The sequence below is a fragment of the Talpa occidentalis genome, unplaced genomic scaffold (genome assembly GCF_014898055.3).
Source record: "Talpa occidentalis isolate TD23 unplaced genomic scaffold, MPIMG_talOcc4v2.1 talOcc4.10, whole genome shotgun sequence".
NCBI classification, from domain to species: Eukaryota; Metazoa; Chordata; class Mammalia; order Eulipotyphla; family Talpidae; genus Talpa; species Talpa occidentalis.
The window spans coordinates 76,434,607-76,456,294 of NW_023600993.1; the positions used below are offsets into that span (position 1 = coordinate 76,434,607).

The following is a 21,688-nucleotide window of genomic DNA, read 5'->3' on the forward strand; positions in this document are numbered from 1 at the left end:
ATGGGAAATTTATCACAAATATTGTTCAAAATTTAAAAATGTCTTCCTAATCCTACTTTAGGGAATCTTGTGTGCAGAAATAGAAGCAGGCAAAGGTAATGATATATGTAGCAGAGTGTTTATTGCAGCTTCACAGAGGAAGAAAATGGAAAGTAAGCTGAAAAATGCATCAAAAATGTAAGGGTTGAATAAATTACGGCATATACTATTGAATGTCTATTGAACATCATGCAACTTTTAAAGAAAGTGAGTTAGTGATGCTTATTTATTTTTTGCATCTCCTAAGTAAGTTTTTCCAACTCTCAGTGCTTTACTGTAACTTTGTTTACATTTTTCTCCACATCAATAGTAAGAGAACTGTAGCCTGGATGGAAATTCACCTGTTAGATTCATATTCTGTGTGGCATGAAATTGCTGTCTGAGACATAGCTGAGGAAGCAAGAGGGATGGAATATTGAAAGCACATCAGCATTAGCACAGAGAGGAGCCCAGGGATCATATTAATTATTCACAACCGGCTTGCTTCACAATGAATTTAGGGGGTGGCTCCTCCTGCTGGGGAAGGTGCTGCTTTACAAGACCTCAAAGATTTCACCATATAACCTATGGTTGTATTCATGGCACCAAAGTTAATGGGCTGCTGTCCTCTGGGACCTGCCTGCTGTGTTTATGACTACCTTCTGCATCATCAAAATCAATTAACTGTTTTCCTAAAGGCTCATTCCTGGTATTCTCCAATGAGTGCAAAACAGTCTGTCATATCTAAACTAATTCAGTCATATTGTCATTTAAACACCAAGTATTTATTAAAAACCTGGTAAGTGTCATGCACTATTCTGTACACTAGGGATAGAGTAGTGAATCAAAAAGATCAAGTCAATGTTTCCACAAAATTTATTGTTTAAACAGGGGCAGAAATGGAGGACAGACAATAGAAAAACAAATAGATATACAGACTGCGATAAGTATAAAGAAAAATAAGGCAGATAGGGAAGTGGAGAATATGTACACACATAAGTGACATGTATGCCTGTCTGTAGGCAGGCCCAAGGGTGTGCATATGTATGTGTCAGTCTGCCCATGGTGTGTGTGCATGTGCCAGCACTGCTTGAAACAGGGTGATAAGATAGGATGGTAAGGGAGGGCCTTCTGCAAAGGTGACATTTTATCAGAACCGTAGTTATGGAAGATCTTGAATTACTGGGGATTCCCAGGAAAGAGGATTTCAGGTAGAGGGAGCAACAAGCAAAATTGTTCCAAGGCAGGAGCACATGTGGTATGTATGATCCTTCGGAGACCACAGGGGCAATGGGGGAGGGGCTAGTAGTGAGCAAAGGAAGAAGGTGGAAGGGGAAGGAGGTAGCTTGGGGCTTCCACACCGAAATCCCTCTGGCCATGATGAGGATTTTGTATTTTTCTTTCTTTAAAGACATCCCAGGTTTTTGGGCCTCTTCGGTGGCGCAGCGGGTTGAGTGCAGCGCTGTGAAGCTGTCCACAGCCTCTGCAGCGTGGCTTCAACTCCCGGCCAGCCAGGGAGAATCCCACATGGTGAGGCAGACCTCTCCTGCCTCGTCTGCTGCTCCCCTCAGCAGTGTGTTTTGTCATTCTGTCTGTTCTATTCCTCAGTCTGGCTCTGGTGAATCCTTTCACCCTCCTGCGACTCTGGCCTATACCCCAGCTCTTGTACAAATAAAAATAAATCTTTGAAAAAAAAAATAAAGACATCCCAGGTTTTTGAGCAGGAGGTCAATAGATTCTCCCTCCATATATACGTGTATATGTATTTTTGAGACGAGTTTTATCCATTTTGAAGATTTCCAGTTTTTTTCTCCTATTATTATTTTTTTTTTTTTTTTTTTTAGTTTAAATAAATTTATTTGCAGAAGAAAAATTGAACATCAGGTACAGTCTGACCCGCAGTGATCCAACAAGAGCCGAGACTCACTCGAGTCCTCCTGCCGGGTCGGGAGGGTGGCCCGGGGCGCAGCGCCCACAGGCCCGGCCCGCCCAGCCCACAGCACAGACCCGCCGTGACACAGTCACAAAAATACAATATCAAATGCTACTTTATGAGCTAGAGCTGCAATATAAACAATTTACGCCCTTTTTATAAAATGAAAAAAATATTTCTATGACAGCTTTATTGAAGCATCTTCAGTTCGGCATCAGCTTTATGTACGTTCGCAGCAGAGCAAGAGGAGACGCCTTCCAGGGCTGGTGCACATGGAGCAGCTCCCCACGGTGCAGCCAGGCCGCAGCCCGGGCGAGACCAGGCCGCCCCTGCCTGGTGTGCAGAAGGGCGGCGGGAGGCGGAGGCCCGCGCTCACTGCACGGCACACACGGAGCTGCGCTGGGGGTTCACGGTCCTGGACACGGGCTCCTGGCTGTAGTTCACGATGTCTGCCTTCACCACCCTCTGTGACTGTTCTATTTCTGCTTTGTTTAATTTGATTCCAAGGATTTCAGCAGCAACTTTCTGAAAACACAGGAAGACAGAGTCGCCTGTCTTTGCTGAGACAAAGTGGCTACTAAAACCATTTTCCTGGCAAACCCGTAAGTGCTTTTCGGTTTTCACTGTCCGCATATGTTCCAAATCAATTTTATTGCCCACTAAGGCAACCAGTGGCTGAATTTCTGACTCCTCGCTCACTTTCTTCACCACAGTATACCAGTCTTCTAAATTTTCAAAACTTTGATAATTTGTAATATCATATACCAAAAGGATTCCCTGTGCTCCATAGATATATTTATCCAACATCTTGCCTCCTATTGTCTGCCCTCCTATATCCCAAACTTGAAGAGTAACATTCAAATTCCCTGGCAATGTTATCCTTCTCAAAAAGAAATCCAGTCCTATAGTTTGTTTGTACTGTTTCCCAAAAGTTTCTTGAGCAAAACACGTAGCTAAGGAAGTCTTCCCGGAGGTGCCGTCCCCCAGCACGACGATCTTCAGCTGCCGGTCCTGGCTCTCCTCCTCGGAGTCCGACATGCTGTCCCGGGAGCCCGCCCGCCGCGGGCCCCGGAGAGCGGGGGCGCGGGGGCCGCGGGGCGGGGAGAGGAGGACCGGCGGCGGCGCGGGCAGGGCCCCGCCCGGGTTCTCGGCGGCCGCGGGAGGGATGCGGCGAATCACTCGCCGGGTGCCATCTTGCCCCTCTCCTATTATTATTACAATAGCACCTATTATTCTTACAAACATCAAACATCAAGAAAATCCTTAATAAACTATATGTAAGAATGACAGCAACATTCTCTCAAGATACACTTGAGGGTGCAAAAATCTTCAATTCTCCCTCTAATCCCATTTCTCTTTCCTTATGATTTTTTATGATTTATTTTTATTTATTTATGCATACAAGAGCTGGGGTATAAGCTAGAGGTGAGGGGGGAATTCACCAGAGACAGAGTGGGAAACAGAACAGATGGATTGACTCAAATACACTGCTGAGGGGAGCAGTGGGCAAAAAAGAGGATGTCTGCTGCACCATGTGGGTTAGCTCCCTGGTTGAGGAGCAATAGAAAACTCCTGCTGCAGTGGCTGCAGATAGCTTCATAGTGCTGAGACTTAATCCCTTGTGCAACTAGGGAGGCCTATTATATTTATTTATTTATTTATTTATTTATTTATTTATTTATTTTGTATTAAGGTAATGTTGGTTTACATTGTTGTTTGTATTTGTGGGAGTATAGGATCCCTCCCTTCATGTTTTATTACCATGTGCACCCACTACCAAAACAGCCATAGTCCATTCCACAGTCCATTTTGCCTCTTCCCTACTTTTTTCTTGTCCCACCCCCTCCCCCTCTGGATGCCTCAGTTCTCTCCTCAGCTTTCAAGGACTAGTTTTGTTTTTAATTTATTTTTTTATTTTTATATTTATTTGTATTCTTTTAAATACCCTTGCTGATTTTTTCTGACAATATATGACATCTCCCCTCATGGGTTAGTTTTTAAGTGTGGCTTTATCTGGCCCTTTGTTTGAATCTCAATAGCTTAACAAGGATCTCTGGCTGCTGTGAGGAGAACAGGCAGAAGGGAACAGTGGAAGCAGGAAGATTTGTAAAAGGTTCTTCCAGAGGTTCAAGAGATTGTGATGGTTTAGTTCACATGGACGCTATAGAGGCAGTGAGCCGCAGACCAACAGGGGACCTTCTGAAGAAGGAGCTGACCAAATTTGCTGTTGGATTAAGTGTGATACGGGAGAGAGAAGCCAGGAGGGACACTGCTGGTTTTGACAGAGCTCCTGGAAGAGCTCCTTCCACAGATTTCTAGTCTCCTCATCTACATCCTGAGGCTTCACTAATGAGAAGGGGCTGGAAAATTTGCATGCCAGGCTTCTGGTGAACTCAGAAGAGGCCTGATAGTGTCTGCCTCTGGCTGCTAGGACATAGACCCTCTCTCCGCCTACTCTGTTCTAAGCTAATCACTAACCATATTTGTACTTCACTTAGAATTGATAAAAGAGCTCATTTTAAGAATTTATTTGCTGCTCAGAAGGACTGTATATGATCTTCTTTTCCAGAATCTCCTTGCGATCCTGATTTTATAGATAGAAACAGTTCAGTTAAGGGCTAAGACGACTTCTCAGTGTAGCAGGGCTCTGATTTGAACCAAACCCTTTGGCCTCCATGCCTCACCATGTAATGTCCATTGTGAGTGAACACCCAAGTCATGCCCCATTACCCATTTCATCCGCCTTACCCAATGGTCAGTACTGAAACAAGTATAAACAGCTCTACTGTGAGAAACAAGAGAGGGAGGCTCAGAAGTATATACTGAGATGCCCAGAATCCACACTGCCATGCCCACCTGGGTCTTCTGGCACTGAGCAAAATATGCATGTGGGTCTGGGCACCAGGTGACTGCTGGCATCAACTAAGAAGGAACAGACAACTTTTGTTTTGTTTTGTTTTTCAACTTACTTTTAAAAACAGAACTTTCTGGGAAGCAAAATCCAACAACATTCTGTTTGTCCTTTTGGGATCTGTTGTTTACGCAACACCTCTTCAGAGGCGATTTTGGCAGAGACCAACTCAGAGCTCAAAATTCCCCTTTGACAGGAAGGGTCAGCTCAGGAAGCATAACCTTTGAAGGAAAGGAAAGTTCTTCAGTCTTCCCTGCGCTAGAAATTTGAAACTACTGTTCTAACCCATCCAAGCAGGCTGATCAGAGAAGGCACATCACCGAGACAGCAGTTACATCCTTTTCAAAAATTACTGCTCCGTGTAAACTGAAAACTGAAGGCACAGAGGCAGGGGAAGACCGGAATGCCTTTCATTTCTGCCGCCTCCTTGTGCCGGCTGCCTCCAGCCTGCTGCGGGAGAGGAAGCTTGGCTGGCTGTGCTCTGAGATGCACAGAGTCCTGTCTGCATAATTTCCAGCGGACCCTCAGTGCCCAGGGAGAGCACTGCGCTTTGCTTGTGATGTTGGTAATGAACTGCCGCTGGGAACAAATTAATGAGTGTGTCAGAAACTGCAGTGGAACTATATTACGATTCATAAACACCACAATGAAAATGCCAGTTAAGCTCTGGTATAAATACACACAAACTTTGAAGAAGCAAACTTCTTTTTCTTCTAATGAGAGAAGAATTTAAAATAACATCATTCTGCCCTGAACACCATTGCTAGGGGCAAATTCCTTAGTGGTTAGATAGTGGTTATAAATTCATATTTTAATGCATAAAGAAACAGGGGAGTTTAATTTGATTTTTATGTGTGTGTGCATATGTACTTACTGTGAATATATATATATAATAGCCATCTATATGTGGTTATAAAATATGCAATAATGTAAATGACATTTTTCTGTGCCATATTTGTTAAATGAAATAATTTTTTTTCTTGGCTGTCATATTTACATGACCTTTCACTAAGACTCATGTTGGAATTTGAATTCAGAAATTAAAATTCATGAAAAAAAAAAACCTATATTGGTCCACAGAGACCTGTGACTTTAAAGTTCACTGCAAGGGAAAAAAAGAAACTTCCATTTACTTAGAAGGTGTAGCGAGTTATGCTGAGAACACTTACAGGCATCTGAGTTTGTGATCCCTTATATGTATAAGGGTGCTGTTCTACATTGGGGGATATTACTGCAATAGGAGGCCTAGCGCATGGCTTCCATAAAGCCCCTGATTTCCATAAAACACCTCAGAACTCTCGAGAGAGGGTTAGAAATGGGGAAGGAGTCTCAGTAGGTAAGGTTCCAGATTTTCTCCCCGATTTAATTAGAGCCTTTCCTCTTGTCTGCTTTACATACAAGAGCTTCAAGAAGGTGTACTATAAAGTTAGAACAGTATAGGTTAGTGATAGATTGAGTATGGGTCTTAGAACCAGCAAGACCTGATTTCACATGTTAACTCCAGTGTTCATTAGCTATTAAATTTGGGGCAAATGTAACTTCTTGGAGCCTTGATTTCTAAGATGGGGTGATAATAATACATTCATGTTTGGTTGCCATGAGCATTAGAGACAGTGAGAAAAAATGCTTTTCACCTAATTGATTTTCAAAAATATTGTGATTGCTATAACAGATCCTAGCTGGTAATACCAGTCACAGTAAGTTTAAGTGGCTTATTTCCTCCTCCAACTACCTCAGAACACAAGGCCTCCTTTCTCTAACTGCTGTAATGTCAAGACTAACAGAAAGTAATTTTGCCTTGAGTCAGAGACTCTATTTAGCTAATCACCATCTCAAATGTTAAATAGGGTTTTAGAGAGGCGAACAAAACTTGTTCAAAAGTATTGCTTATTTGTCATAAGAGACCAATTTGAATTTGGAACAATTTTGGGAAATGGTTTACTGAGATTTGAAGCTATAATTTAACAGTTTTTTTAGCACCTTGTTTTTCATTTATAGATTTCCAAATTGTTCTTAAAGTCATAACCTGTGGATTTCTAGTGAAAGGGGTATGCAAAAGAGAATGCACAATGACAAAATCAGGTTTAGGTGTCAAACTGATTTTTCAGGCATAAAGGTATATCTGTGTTAGACTTCAGTTTAATTTCTTTGTCTCTAACTTCAAAAACTGAGTTTTCAGTAGAGGCATGATCGTGTGCTATCCCTTTGCCCGTATCCCTCAGGTCTTATCATGGGCTTGACATGTTTCATCATTGGTTTTCCTGTATCCCTTATCAGCAGATTTACTACTCCCTTTGCAACCTTTCATTTAAATGAAGATTCAGGTCAATAGTTAATGAATTGTTCAGTGGCCAATAAAGAGGACAAGTGACAAGAAATGCATTTGCTAGTCTTTATAGCTGGATAAAATGGGGTATATATATAGCTCCTACATCTATCTATCTATCTATCTATCTATCTATCTATCTATCTATCTATCGAAATTATAGGAGACAATCCAACTGAATGATACTGGCCGAGAGAAAAGGGAAAATTTTCACTCCCTCCTTTTCTTTTGGGGATTCTGTTACTCTAGTTCAACTATATTAAATTTATTTTATGTAGGTCAAAAACCGAAGAAAGTGAGATATTACATACTTCTTCAAACATAGCAACCCAAGGTGAAATTTTGGTGGATGGCTCCAGTTTCACATAGGCAAAAGATCTTGAATGTGTTATTCATAAAGAAACAGCTTATGTTAAAGGGGGTATCAGAATTTAAGTTCTTGAATAACCAAATATGTCCCAGATGGAACCCCCCAAATTTCTCATTTATAGTAGAAAAATTGATGTTATGGATCAAAATGGCTTCTATCCATCATTAAAATTCATCTTTGAATGACAGTGAATCGAGGCTTATGAAAGGGCATTTTATGAATCACTCTGCACATAATTAGAAATGTTTTAAGGATTCATTCATATTCGCAGCCACCAGACTTTCTGCAATATTTGTTGACTATATGGGACCAGCTGGAATGTTTTACATTAGCCAACACATGTTCTAAACTCAATTTTGTCAAACTGGTTCCTCGTGTAATGGGTAAAATGAAATAAAATTGGGAGACAATGTTAAGTTACTTGGCAAAGAGCTCTGATTAACTGCTGGAAGAATTTTTGTAGGGTTCTGTTTAGTTTCCTTAAGAAGTCAGTTTCTTTTTTTATTTGTAAAGTTCTTTTGCTATGGCACTCAATTCTTAAAGATATGATCTTAATAATGACTGATATCACTCTGAAATCAATTAAGACAAATTATTATTGAGATTTCCTGAGTTAAGTGTTTAAGAGCAAGTGGTTTATTGGGAAGGTTATCCCAGGAAAAATCAAGAGTTCTGAAACCATTAGTTTCATCCACTGAGACATTCCTTCCATCATTCTGGAGCATAAACCAATAATGACTGTGATTCAATACTTAGCAAAGCTGTGTTTGAGATAAAGACACTATTCTAGAGTGGATCAAAGTGGAGACTGGGTCGATCTGCCTGGTGACTTTCTATTCATGAGAAATTTTATGGTTATTCAAAATACACATTTTACTTATCTGTAAAATGGGCCAAGTATTAATAGCACCTACCTCATGTGAGTGGTGTGAAAATAAATAAAATACATGTACAATGCTTACAATAAGATTTGTCATACACTAAACAATCAACAAATGTTACCTGTTGTAGTCAGCTATAGGTCCTAATGTGTGATAATGGAAACACATTAATGTTGCTGGATATTTCTGAAATTGAGTTTACTTCTGAAATATTACTTGGTCTCTATTCATTACAACTGATGAAGATGTATTTTTAAATAAATATTCAAGTAGATAAACACAATTTTAAGCCACAGGGACAGAAATATTATTCATTATGTAATAAATTTAAAAATTTTCACATTATTTTAATGAATGTAGAGTTACTCCTCTGATGACTCTACTGAAAAGAATGTATATTTGTATGAAAGCATTTGTAAGACCTGTAAGCTTTAGCACTGTTTCTTGACAACTTGTTTTTGTTCATTCTTTACAAGCATTTCTTATTATAATTGGTGGGAAAACATGGACATTTCCTTGTTAAAGAAAATTCATAATTGGCTATAATAACTATATGCTACTAGAGTATATCATAGCAACTGTATTATAGAATGACAAATTAAAGAAGGTCATTTTTGTTTCAAGGTTTCTAATAGTTTTATAGCATTTTACCAGACAAGGTAAGTATATGAGCAAGGATGCAGGTGATGGCAATGGTTCTATTACACCATAATTTTTCCACAAATGTCTACAGGAGACACAGGGTAAGAGTCATCTCCATAGACAGGAAACAAAAACCAAACAGAAGGGCTAAACCTGTCTTATCAGATAGGGTTCATTCCAAATAGGAAAGCACCACTGGGGAAAGGTAAAGAAGTTTTGTCTGAACTCAGCACCTGAAGCAATAACTGCTGACTCTTTCCCCTTTACCTTAAGAAAATCTTAGCCAGAATAACAGGGAGAATGATGGGAGGAGGGAAATAGCACAAGTTTAAGATACCTTAGCTTCTTTATCTCCTAGTGGATGGACCAAAATTTGATTTTAATTCCAAGCAAAATCTCATTAGCTGAGCTCAGCAGAACTCCTGAGAGACAGTCATCAACCATCCCTAATCACTTCTCAAGTGGTCACTTTGCTGGACTTTTATGAGTCAGCTGGTTTCCAGACTTGCTGGAGAAGGTGGCTCTAGTACCTGGAGAGAAAGATACAATGGACACACACACACACACACATTTTTTTTTTCCTGTGATGTCTCTATGTTCAGTGAAGTCATAGGCAGCTCTTTGTGGATATCTACTACAATTTGTTGGGAAAACACAACTCATGACTGTGGTTTTCAAAAATAACATTTTTGAAAAAATACATTTCTGTTTTCATTGCTGTTGAGGAATTTAGAAATTGACTTGGGTAGCCCCCAAGTACCCTTCTACTGTGGGTGTTAAGTTGATACCATTTGAGTATCTACCCTTGATGACTAATTCTTGTTCCACTTGTTTATGTATATATCCAATTTAACATGACTCTAATTTTACTGAGAACACTATGTGTTTCATTTTTTCAACTTATTAAATTTCCATTATGTGCAAAATATCCCTTTTCTGTATGCTGAGAAGAATGGCAATGAAGTGCAATGCACAATCTATAAAATAATAAATAAACATGCGAAATAACAGATTTTTGATTAACCAAACCTACCCCGAAGAGGGGATTTACAGATTTTGAGAAATGATATTTAAAATTGGGGCTTTCAAAAATAGCATCATTTAATATTGGGGAGTTCCTGTGATGAAAATGCTGAATTTGTATTTTTAAAAAGATGATCTCCAAAAATATAATGTGTAGAACTCAGTTTCAACCAAAAGGTAAATATTATAAGGTACACTGAAAATCAGAAGATTAGAAGTGAATACAATTTATTCCTGAGTTTAGATTATTTTCAGTTATTGCTTTATAGCAACCAAATATGAGTGAACCCAGCGTCATACAGCAAAGCTGACTGTGAGATTGAGTTTGCAGATACAGCATTTCCTTATTTACAGATTCCTCATCAAATCTATAATTCCCATGGTGGTGTTACAGGTGTTGACTAAAAAATGGTCATATAATATAACACATTCCCTCTCTCTCTCTCTCTCTCTCTCTCTCTCCCTCCGTACCTCCTTCCCCTGCCCTGCCCCTGTTTCATGTTGATATTAGTTCCAGTATTTGCAACTGACAACAGCTTAGGTTGGTGGACTAAGCACGTGTCAGAGACCACTGAGCACAAAATAATTTGGGGAACCATGAACCCCTACCGTTTTTCTCACTGCCTTACAATAGGAGAAAAAATAAAACAGGTCCTACAAAGTACCTTAATTTTCTGTCCTAGGTGATGCAGAGCTGACCAGATTCCAACCTGGTCCCACCCGTGTCTGTGACTTCACTTCCTACACACAGTCCCTGTGTATCTGCCCAATTGACCAATCCATGAAATCTCTGTAGCTGTTTAGCACCAGCTACCTAATATAGATGACTTTTTAGATCATATATCTACTTGCCTTTTAAATAGAGCTTATCTATTTTATCTTTTGGGAAATTTTCCCTCACCATTCCAGGTCCCAGACTCCATCACACCTTTTTTTGTGCCACCAGCATACCCAAAAAATACCACTCAGACTTTTCTAATGATCTGCTTTTATGGGTGTCTCCATCATTAGAGAGGGGATGCTAGAAACAGAGATGATGGATCATCTAATCATCTGGCCCCCAAAGTCTGCAGGCATAATTCCACATGTGGATGCTTTAAACAAACGGTGTTTTTTTTTAAGATTTATTTATTTATGCATACAAGAACTGGCGTACATGCCAGAGGTGTGGGGGGAGAGAGGATTCACCAGAGACAGAGTGGGGAACAGAACAGGCAGATCGACTGAAACACACTGCTGAGGGAAGCAGCAGGTGATTCAGGAGAGGTCTGCTGTGCCATGTGGGCAGCTCCCTGGCTGGGGGTCGAACTCATGCTGCAGTGGCTGCGGACAGCTTCATATGTTGCGTCTTAACCCCCTGCGCCACCAGGGAGGCCCCAAAAAATGGTTTTTGAAGGAAGTGAAATAAAGGAAAAACCCTTATTTGGAACATCGGCACCAAGGATCTTGAAGTAAATCCAAGATGATCAGCTTTGAGGGTGTTTTGTTTTTTCCAGTTAGTGGAGCATATGGCCATTTCAGACAGACTCCCCATCAACAACATAGAAGTGAGTACAGGAACTAGCAACAGCATGGAATGGAAGGGAGAAGACATAACATCTTGTTTGGCCATTCTTGAGTCCTCTTTGCATTTGATGAAGAATCAGAAGAACTACATCTACAAACTCCATTTTGCACTCAGCTCCCATTCATGACCTTTGGCTGCATATCAACTGGAGGTAGCAATTGGAAAACCTATACATTCAGAGTGAATATTGTTCACCTCTAATTTTCTGATTTGCAACCAGTATCACAGTACTTGCTCTTTAGATGAAATTGCTGAGTTTAGTTGAAAATGCTTTTATTTTCGCATTGATTTGAGACATCGTCAACTTGGCATATTTCACCAGAACGCAGCAATCAATAAAACGCTGTTGTCTTGATATAAATTTAAAGTAAATATGTAATTACCTGCTGAGGTAACTAAAACTAAGAAAGTGTAGAAGCAGAAAACCACAGCATATAACTAGATTAGATATCTCATTGACTACGAATTTTTTTCCAAATTGTTGGTATTACAAATGCAACTTGCCAATTTTACTGGTATTAAAGGAAGCCCCAGTAGTATATGAATTGACAGCAAGCAGGATGAAATTTCCAAAGTGATAGTAGTAAACTTGGGGGTTGCATTTCCTATCCAGTATTGAGTCACTCTAAAAACCATCAAAAATGTTAACAGTAAATGAATAACAATGATAAACCATGAAAATTCTTTAAAACAGTAAAATTACGCTCTAGGCTTAGTAGCCACTGACGTAGGGTAAACAATTATCTAACGTGTCTCCACAATGCCATGAACTGCAAGAACAGAGTAGCAACGGTTTTAAACACTTCATAGTAGCAGAATCCATTTTATTGAAATCTTCCACTCAGAAAACACCAATAGGTAAACCTGAAAAAAAAAAACAAAACACTCTTTTGAAGTGAAAATAAGAATGAATTCCACAGGCCAAAACCTCCAACCCCTCACGTTGGTTTCTAAGACTCTAGGACGTTGTTCCATAATAGCTATAACCAAAAATAAGATAGGTCCATTAACAAAATTAAACATTTGACATTTTCTTATCTTATTATATTAATAATTTTACTTTTAAAAAGTAGAGCTATATGGTTAACAATTCAAAGGTGCAAAAGGGAACAAATTTCTATTTGAAAGTGATGACAGGAGCTTGCCGTGTCCTCTACCTCATTTTATATATCACCCCCAAACAAAAAGGTAAAGCAAGAGAGACAAACAGAAAAGCAAAGCTCATGTTAGACATAGTTAAGGGTCACTGAATGTGGTGTAAGAGTGATTGGGGAGGGCACAGAAGGCCATAGAGAAGTACTGGTGTAACTCACAGTATTGCACCCCGCTACCCCACCCCAGGGGCAGTAACAATTTTCAGTCAGTTGTATATCCTGGGACTAATCTATATTATTATTATTATTATTATTATTTAAAGATTTATTTATTTATTTATACATACAAGCACTGGGTACAGTCAGAAGCGCTGGAGGGTGAGAGAACTCACCAGAGCCAGAGCGGGGAGCAGAGCAGGCAGAAGAACCGAAGTACACTGCCGAAGGGAGCAGCAGGCAGCAGGAGAGGTCTGCGTGCCATGTGGGACCCTCCTGCGGTGGCTGGGGAGCAGCCGGGGATTGAACTGGCGCTGCAGAGGCTGCGGGCAGCTTTGCAACCCAGCGCTCAACCACTGCGCCACTGGGGAGGCCCTATATTATTATTTTTTTTAATTCACATAGGCAGTACACACTAAAAATGCAGTTCTATACTTTGATATTTTAAAAGGTCATCTTTTCCCATCAGTTTAAATAGATCTGCAAGTTTTTAAAATGATTGTATAATATTTTATCATGTAGTGCCCATAATTTATTTAACTGTCCTTGTTAATTAGACATGTAGGTTGTTTATAATATTTTATAGCTACAAGCTATGCTCTAAGGAATGAAGCTATACCCATTAACTGGCATATGCACATCCATAGCATAAACTTCTAGGAGGTGAATTATAATTTCAAGTGGTATAAGCATCAGCTCCTTGGCTGGGATTGAACTCGTGCTGCAGTGGCTGGCAATAGCTTGATAGTGTTATCTTTAACCCCTGAGCCACCAGGGAGGGCCTTTGGAATTTTTTTTTTTTTTAAGATTTATTTATTATTTATGCATACAAGAACTGAGAAACAGGCCAGAGGTGTGGAGAGAGAGTGAGAGGATTCACCAGAGGAAGAGTGGGGAACAGAAGAGGCAGATTGACTGAAGTACACTGCGAAGGGGAGCAGCAGGTGAGTCAGGAGAGGTCTGCTGCACCATGTGGGTTGATCCCTGGCTGGGGATCAAACTTGTGCAGCAGTGGCTGCGGATAGCTTCATAGGTTGTGTCTTATCCCCTTGCGCCACCAGGGAGGCCCTTTGGAATTTTTGAATGAACTTTCTGTCATAGATTTTTTTTTTCTTTAGGATTTTTAAAAAATTAATTTGTAGAAACTATATGTTAAGGGAGTCAATTTTGTCTGATGCAAGTAGCCTCTATATGTGTATATATACCTGTGTGTGTACATGCAAGTTTTTGTTTGACTTTTGATTTTATATATTGTGCTTTTGGACATAAATAAGGAAAAGATTATATGGTTTAATTTAGCAACCTTCTTTTTTATAGTTTTGACATAATTTATCACACCAAACAGTCTGTCCATTTTGAGATGATACAAAAACTGCTTTCTTGTATTTTCCTTTAGCAACTTTCTGTTTTTATTTGCTATAACATTTTTTCAATCAATCTGGAATTTGTTTCATGTTAAAGTTAAGGTATGGAATTTAAGGTAAACATATTTTTTCCAGAAAACCATTAAGTGGTTTCAACATATTTGTTAAATAAGCCTTTCTCTCCCCACGCCCAGATTTGAAAAATTATGACCATAATTATTATATATTTAATTGTCCTGTGTGTGGATCTTTCTGGACTTCTAGCTTCATCTCTTATTCTTTTTTTTTTAGTTTCTTTTTTTATTATATTTTATTTTAAAATTTATCATTTTTTAATTTTTTTTAGACAATATTTGCTGTCTCCCACCCCCTCAGATTGAGTCCCCATAGACTTTCCTTCCCCAAGGCACCCATGCACCATCACCACAGTCCCCTGTGCTGCTCCCTCCCAATCATCCCTCTCCCTCCTCCTTTATCTCTTATTCTTATGTTAGTACCACAGTACTTAAATTACTATAGCTTTATGATATAGTTTAACATGAGGTAGTCCTAGTTGCTGCTTCCCTCTAAATTGTCAGTTATTTTTACTTGTTTATTTTTTCATAAGAAGTTTATAGTGAGCTCATCTAGCTCTAAACAGAATGTTATTTCTATCTTTATTTGGATCATTTTCAATTTATAATGAATCCAAGATAGCTTAATATCATTATGATGCTTAATATCATTACAATCATTAAGAGCATAGACTTTTTATTTTTTATTTCTTTATTTTATATTTCACTAGTGCTATAAAACTTTTTTATAGGTTGTACATATTTTCATTTATGTTTTCTTTTGGATGTTACATGACATGGTGTCTTATTTATATTTTCTGTTTGTTTGAATGTGTGAAGGCTACTGACATGAATTATTGAATTGTTTGTGGAACATTTTAATTAGATTCTTTCCAATTTTCCACATCAACATTGGCACATGATCATTTTATTTTTTGGCTTTTTACTATATTTACTTCTTCACTCTCTTTGATTGTACTGGTAGCTATTTCTATTAAGTAATAATGGTGATAACAGCATCCTTATTTTATTGTTAACAATAAAGAAAATGCTTTCTCATGTTTTCCTGATAAACCTAGTGCTGTTTGGATATTGGTCATTTATATTTAAAAGCATTAATTAGTTCTTTTTAAAAAAGAACTAATTAGTTCTTTTTTAAAAATTATTATTGAAGGCCTTTATATCATATACAGTGATGAATGTTCACTTTTATTCTGTTTATATGGTAAATTACATTAATAAATTTCCTAATATTGATACCTTCCTGAATTTTTGTATTGAGTCCCATCTGGTTATTTTGATTTACTTTATAAATGTACACTGGCCTTTTTTTTTTTTTTTAAAGATTTATTTATTTATTTATACAAGCACTGGGTACAGTCAGAAGCACAGGAGGGTGAGAGAATTCACCAGAGCCAGAGCAGAGAACAGAACAGGAGACTGATGAAGCACACTGCTGAGGGGAGCAGAGGGCGGCAGGAGAGGTCTGCGCGCCACGTACATTGGCCTTTTGCCTTATAATATTTCATTGGGATTTTTGTATTACTTATATCATGTGATCAATCTAAAGTATTCCTTTGCTATATCAACTTTGTCAGGTTTTGGTAGCAATGCTATAGTATTTTTCAAAGACAAAAGAGGTTTAAAGTTTTTTTTTTCCCCTGTACTTTAGACAAATTTAAAACAATAAACTTTAGAATGGTCTGTTATTTAAAGGTTTAATTGAAATCCCCTGGCAAACCATCTGTGCTTGATGCTTTCTGTGGAAGGCAGTTTTTTGAAGTATTTTTCCCTCTATGGCAATCGGATTGCTCAGATTCTCTTATCTTTTCTAGAATTGGTTCTGGTCCAGTTTTGCTCAGCAATGGCCACTGAGAATGAGTTAAGTTCAGAGAAATTATATTTTTGGAAGTATGTTGGAGCTATTTCAAAACTTTACATTTGTTTGGTGATCTTTTATAGCATTAGAGATATAAAAATGTAAATCAAAAACATGTATTATAGAATTGCTAAAACAAGCATAAGAGAGTATCTTGACTGTGCATATTTTGCTGCCTTCCAATCATGAAAATTTTCAGGAATTGTTGAATGACAAGAGAAGACAGGGAAGGTTTTCAGAGATTGTAGAAAGCCTTTGAAGATGCTGCACTGCTCACAAAACACAGTTGAAAACATAGAATTATATCCATGAGAAAGTTGTTTGACAGAAATCAATCTCTCTACCCATTATTGTTCTAAAACTTAGAACACTGAATTTCTAGATCTTTGATTTCTAGATACTTTTCACAAAAATTTAATACATCCTTGTGTATGTAGAAAACTGATCATCCTAACCACAGTTGCTTCTGTTATTATCTCAGATCATTGGTTCATACCCATAATATTGGTGTTTTATGCACTTGCCTAGAACTGACAGTTAACTAGGCAACAGGGAAGGAAAGGAAGAAAACAACAAAAAATCAATCATTTTAATCACCTATGATGTATGTAACATTATAGAAACTTTCTATATACCATGTCATTTAGTTTTTACCACTTCAGTTTCACAAAGAGCTGGAGGTTCAGTGAAGGTAAATATCTTTCCTAAAGTCACTAATTAATGCATAACTAAGTTGCAACATAAGCCTATGTTTTTCTTCTCCACTATCCTGAAACTGAAATCACAAAATGAAGAGCTGCAAAGAAATGAAAGTGTTGTTAGTAGAGTAAAATATTAGGTGACCCACAATGAAGAGGTTAAGAAATTCCATGGGGAACAAAAGCTGAGGTCACCCAAATTTCACATCTTAGCCAGTCATTTTAATTCCTCTTTTATCAAGCCTTTTATCACATCAGGAAGAAAATAACATTTTTATTAGTTTCTATTTCTGTAGTTGTCAGGCACATTTAAAGAAAATAGAAATAAAATTATGACTTTGTGTTTAGCGATTTTCTGGTCAAGGAGGTAATTTTCCAAGTAGGCAGTTAGTTCCTGCGTGTGGATATTGCTATTTCAATCTGACCTAACATCATCCACCATCAATAAGAAATTGGAAGACAACTCTTACAAAGGTTGCTTGAGAAAAGACTGACAGAGGTGTTCAGCAGGCACTTCATCGAAGGTGATTTCAGTAACTAAATTTCAATGTGGAAACAACTGCCATCTTTTCCCTCCCAACCAGAGCTCCCCACTTTCTGGACTAAAAGCAAGTATTTGTTTCAGTCTTCTCATGACTTCCATTAATATCCCTCAGTTATTTTCTTAAAATTCAGATTTTATTCTATTAGTCTAAATGTATGTTTCCAAGATAGTTTTATACAAAACATTATCCCCTTAATATATCTTGCCAATAAAATTTCTCCAGTTGAAGTAAAGTTTAGGGAATTTTGGACACTAGATTCACCTCTCAGTGATTTGCAAGACATATTCACGAGTCTCTAAGGAGCCTTGCAATAAAGAAACTTGCTTACTGTTTAATCTAGCATATTCAAAAAAGTGCTTGAGCAACATTTTTTTCATTCATGTGACACTATGAATTTCTCATGTTTTTGTATATTCTCTGTACTTTTTTCTAAATCAGGGGTTGGCAAACTATAGTATACAAATGAAGTACAACTACAGTTTCCCAGAACTGAGAATGTTTTTTCACATTTCTAACAAGTTAAAAAAAAAAAGTGCAGCTGAAATTTATGTGGCTTTCAAACCCTAAAATATTTACTCTCTGGTGGTTTTCCAGGAAAAGTTTGCCTACCCTTGTTAATTTAAACCAAAAATGCTAATATAATTTTAGTAAATAAAGATACTGCTTTGCATAAATTATATAAAAGGATGAGGAAATAATTTTCATTTTCAAGATTACTCCTCTAAAAATTAAAATTGAATTGTTCAAATGAAAAGATTAGAGATCTCAGGCAGCTCCTAACAGGTTTAAACCCTCAGATTTTTAGTCCATATCAAAAGACAATAGCTCATGGACCTCCCCGGTGGCGCAGCGGTTGAGCGCTGGGTTGCGAAGCTGCCCGCGGCCTCTGCGGCGCCGGTTCGATCCCCAGCTGCTCCCCGGCCACTGGAGGAGGATCCCACATGGCGCGCAGACCTCTCCTGCTGCCCGCTGCTCCCCTCAGCAGTGTGCTTCGGACCTTCTGCCTGCTCTGCTCCCCGCTCTGGCTCTGGTGAATTCTCTCACCCTCCCGCGCTTCTGACTGTACCCAGTGCTTGTATAAACAAAACAAACAAATAAATAAATAAAAACAAAACAAACAAAAAAATACACTTTAAAAAAAAAAAAAGACAATAGCTCATGAAATAAACTAAAGATTAGTTTTAATTGGCTCAATTTATAAATTTGATACATATCCCAACCAAATAATTTCTATATTCATAGCATCACCTACCATCTCTTACAGTTCTTTATAAAATAAGCAAATGGATCTTATTTCTTCATTTAGGAGAGTTTCAAAATTATCTGTTAATTTAAATACTTAAAATTTGCAGCAAACTTGTTCTATAGCAACACATCTCAAAATGCCACTACATCTGGGAAACTTAAAGAATTCAGATTTTATTCTATTAGTCTAAATGTATGTTTCCAAGATAGTTTTATACAAAACACTATCCCCTTAATATATCTTGCCAATAAAATTTCTCCAGTTAAAGTAATGTTTAGGGAATTAGCCCTCTAGAGATTAAAATCTTGTAGGTGTGCCTATATGGACAAGTAATCTTTAGCATAGGAGCAAAGAATATGCAATGGAACATGGACAGTTTGTTCAATAAATGGTGCTGGGAAAACTGGACCACTACATGCTAAAAATGAAACTAGACCACTACCTCTCACCATGCACAAAAATCAACTCAAAATGGATAAAAGAACTGGACATAAGACCTGAAACCATAAAATATATAGACAAAAATATAGGCAAAACACTACAAGACATACATCTCAGTAAAATCTTTAAAGACTCATCACCCAAAGCAAAGAAAGTAAAGGAAAAGATAAACACCTGGTATTACATCAAACTGAAAAGCTTCTGTACCACAAAAGAGACATTAACCAAAACAAAGAGGTACCCCACTGATTGGGAAAAAAAAATTTGCACTCCATACAAGTGATAAGGGACTGATCACAAAGATATGCTAAGAACTCACATGGCTCAACAAAAACAAAGTAAACAATCCAGTCAAGAAATGGGCAGAAGAACTTAAAAGACATTTCTCCAAAGAGGAAATGCAAATGGCCAACAGACATATGAAAAAATGCTCAACATCCCTTATTATCAGGGAAATGCAAATTAAAACCACACTGAGATACCACCTTACTCCTGTAAAAATGGCACATATTAAAAAAAACTAGCAATAACAAATGTTGGTGAGGATGTGGTGAAAAAGGAACTCTCCTGGATTGCTGGTGGGAGAGAAAATTGGTCCAACCACTATGGAAAGCTGTCTGGAGGTTCCTCAGTCTACTAAAAATGGAGCTACCTTACTACCCAGCAATTCCACCCCTAGGAATCTACCCAAAGTACACAACATTGATTCAAAAGAACCACTTGTACCCCTATGTTTATTGCAGCACTGTTTACAATAGGGAAAATCTGGAAACAACCCAAATGCCCAAAGAAAGATGACTGGATCAAGAAGATGGGGTATATATACACAACAGAATATTACTCATCAGTCAAAAAAGATAAACTCATGCCATTCCCAGCAACATGGATGGAGCTAGAAGGAATTATGCTCCATGAAATAAGCCAGAAGGAAAAAGAAAAATATCGGATAGTTTCACTTATAGCAGGAATATAGGGGAAACTAAATAAGACATAAGTGTAAAAAATAATAACAGTACAAAATACAACAAGGCAAAACCAGACAATTATAAATCAGAGACATCCTGCAGGGGAGGAGGAGGGAGAGGGATCAGAGGGAGGGAGGAAGGAGCACAGGCGACTGAGGTGATGGTGCACGGGTGCATTGGGGAAGGAAATTGCTTTCACTCCTCATTTTTCCTCTTTATTGCTATGTAACAAATCACCCTGAAAGTTAGTGGAATTTAGTAACATAAAACAGCAATGTACTATAAACACATATTTGGATGTCTCATGGTTCTGAGGGTTGACTAGAACTGGGTGATTTTCACTTTGGGTCTTTTATTCAATGGCACATCATAGCACCATCATCCAAATGTCTGGTTGGGCTGCACATCCAAAATGTCTTGCTCACCTAGTTGGCACTTGCTGTTGACTGTTGAGCAGGAGCACATCTGTGCTGTAGGCTAGAATACCTACACTTGCTCTCTTTATATGATTTGGGCTCTTGTAGCATGAAAGAGGGGTTTAGAGAGGGAGTTTGTAAGAGACACAGGTGAAATCTTCAAGACTTAGAATATAATTTCTACAGCAATCTATTGGTCAAATGCGTCTCTATGACCAGCTCGATTTCTTTCTTTTCCTTTTTTTTAAGATTTATTTATTTTTTTATATATACAAGAACAAGGGTATAGGCCAGATGTGCAGGAGGGTGAGAGGATTCACCAGAGACAGAATGGGGAACAGAACAGGAGGACTGACTGAAATACACTGCTGAGGGGAGCAGCGGGCGAGCCAGGAGAGGTCTACTGCACCATGTGGGCAGCTCCCTGGCCGGGGATCGAACTCATGTTGCAGTGGCTGCAGATAGTTTCATTGTGTCTTAACCACCTGCGCCACCAGGGAGGCCCAGATCAGCTCAATTTCAAGGGAGGGGAATTCGGTCCCATTTCTGGATGTGAAGTACAGCACGAATGGGAAGGAATGGGACCCAGTGTCTTTGCTGTGTACCAGCCTCCACAGCAAGATATCTATTCAGCTAAAAAGTTTTACCATTCTAAGCTGATCAAAAACAAAGGGAGGGCACATTCTCCTCTTAATTTCTCACTGACAAGGCATGAGTGGCACTGTTTCTCATAGAAAAGTGGAAACTTTTGTTGGGTGTACTCCAACTTCCTTCTAAGTGAAACTACATTCAAGATGGTGTAGAGTTGCCATTGTTTTATTTTTTTGTGGTACTATCTTGTGAAGTAATTCAATGTTTTATGTAATTTCATCAACGGTGAGATCTAATACAGCCTGGGTGTTATGATATAGCTTCCTTAATTTGAAACTGATATGATTCTGCAAATACATGCAGTATACACAGCAGGACAGTGTACTTATTGGGGAGGTTTCAGGGTCCATTTGTTTACACAATTGAATAAAAGCAATAATTAGACAGAGTGATTCATTGCTTAGGGACAGTGCTGAAAGCAACTGATCTCTTTAAATGTGTCTCTCCAA

General features: G+C 38.4%; 1 protein-coding gene and 1 long non-coding RNA gene across 3 annotated transcripts; both read right to left on the reverse strand.

Annotated features, from left to right (window-relative positions):
• Positions 1–2,218: 2,218 nt before the first annotated feature.
• Positions 2,219–3,036, reverse strand: LOC119253615 (ras-related protein Rab-28-like). Its single transcript, XM_037521078.2, has one exon. It carries the CDS (start codon positions 2,987–2,989, stop codon positions 2,324–2,326), a length of 666 nt encoding a protein of 221 aa, XP_037376975.1. The 5' UTR covers positions 2,990–3,036; the 3' UTR covers positions 2,219–2,323.
• Positions 3,037–4,929: 1,893 nt separating this feature from the next.
• Positions 4,930–10,790, reverse strand: LOC129146553 (uncharacterized). Of its 2 annotated transcripts, none has more exons than XR_008553412.1 (3): positions 10,770–10,790; positions 9,419–9,611; positions 4,930–5,083 (listed from the first exon to the last, which is right to left on the reverse strand). It is a non-coding gene; the product is annotated as an uncharacterized LOC129146553 (long non-coding RNA). The 2 variants fall into 2 exon arrangements; XR_008553413.1 differs by lacking the exon at positions 4,930–5,083 and adding an exon at positions 5,376–5,441.
• Positions 10,791–21,688: the final 10,898 nt, after the last annotated feature.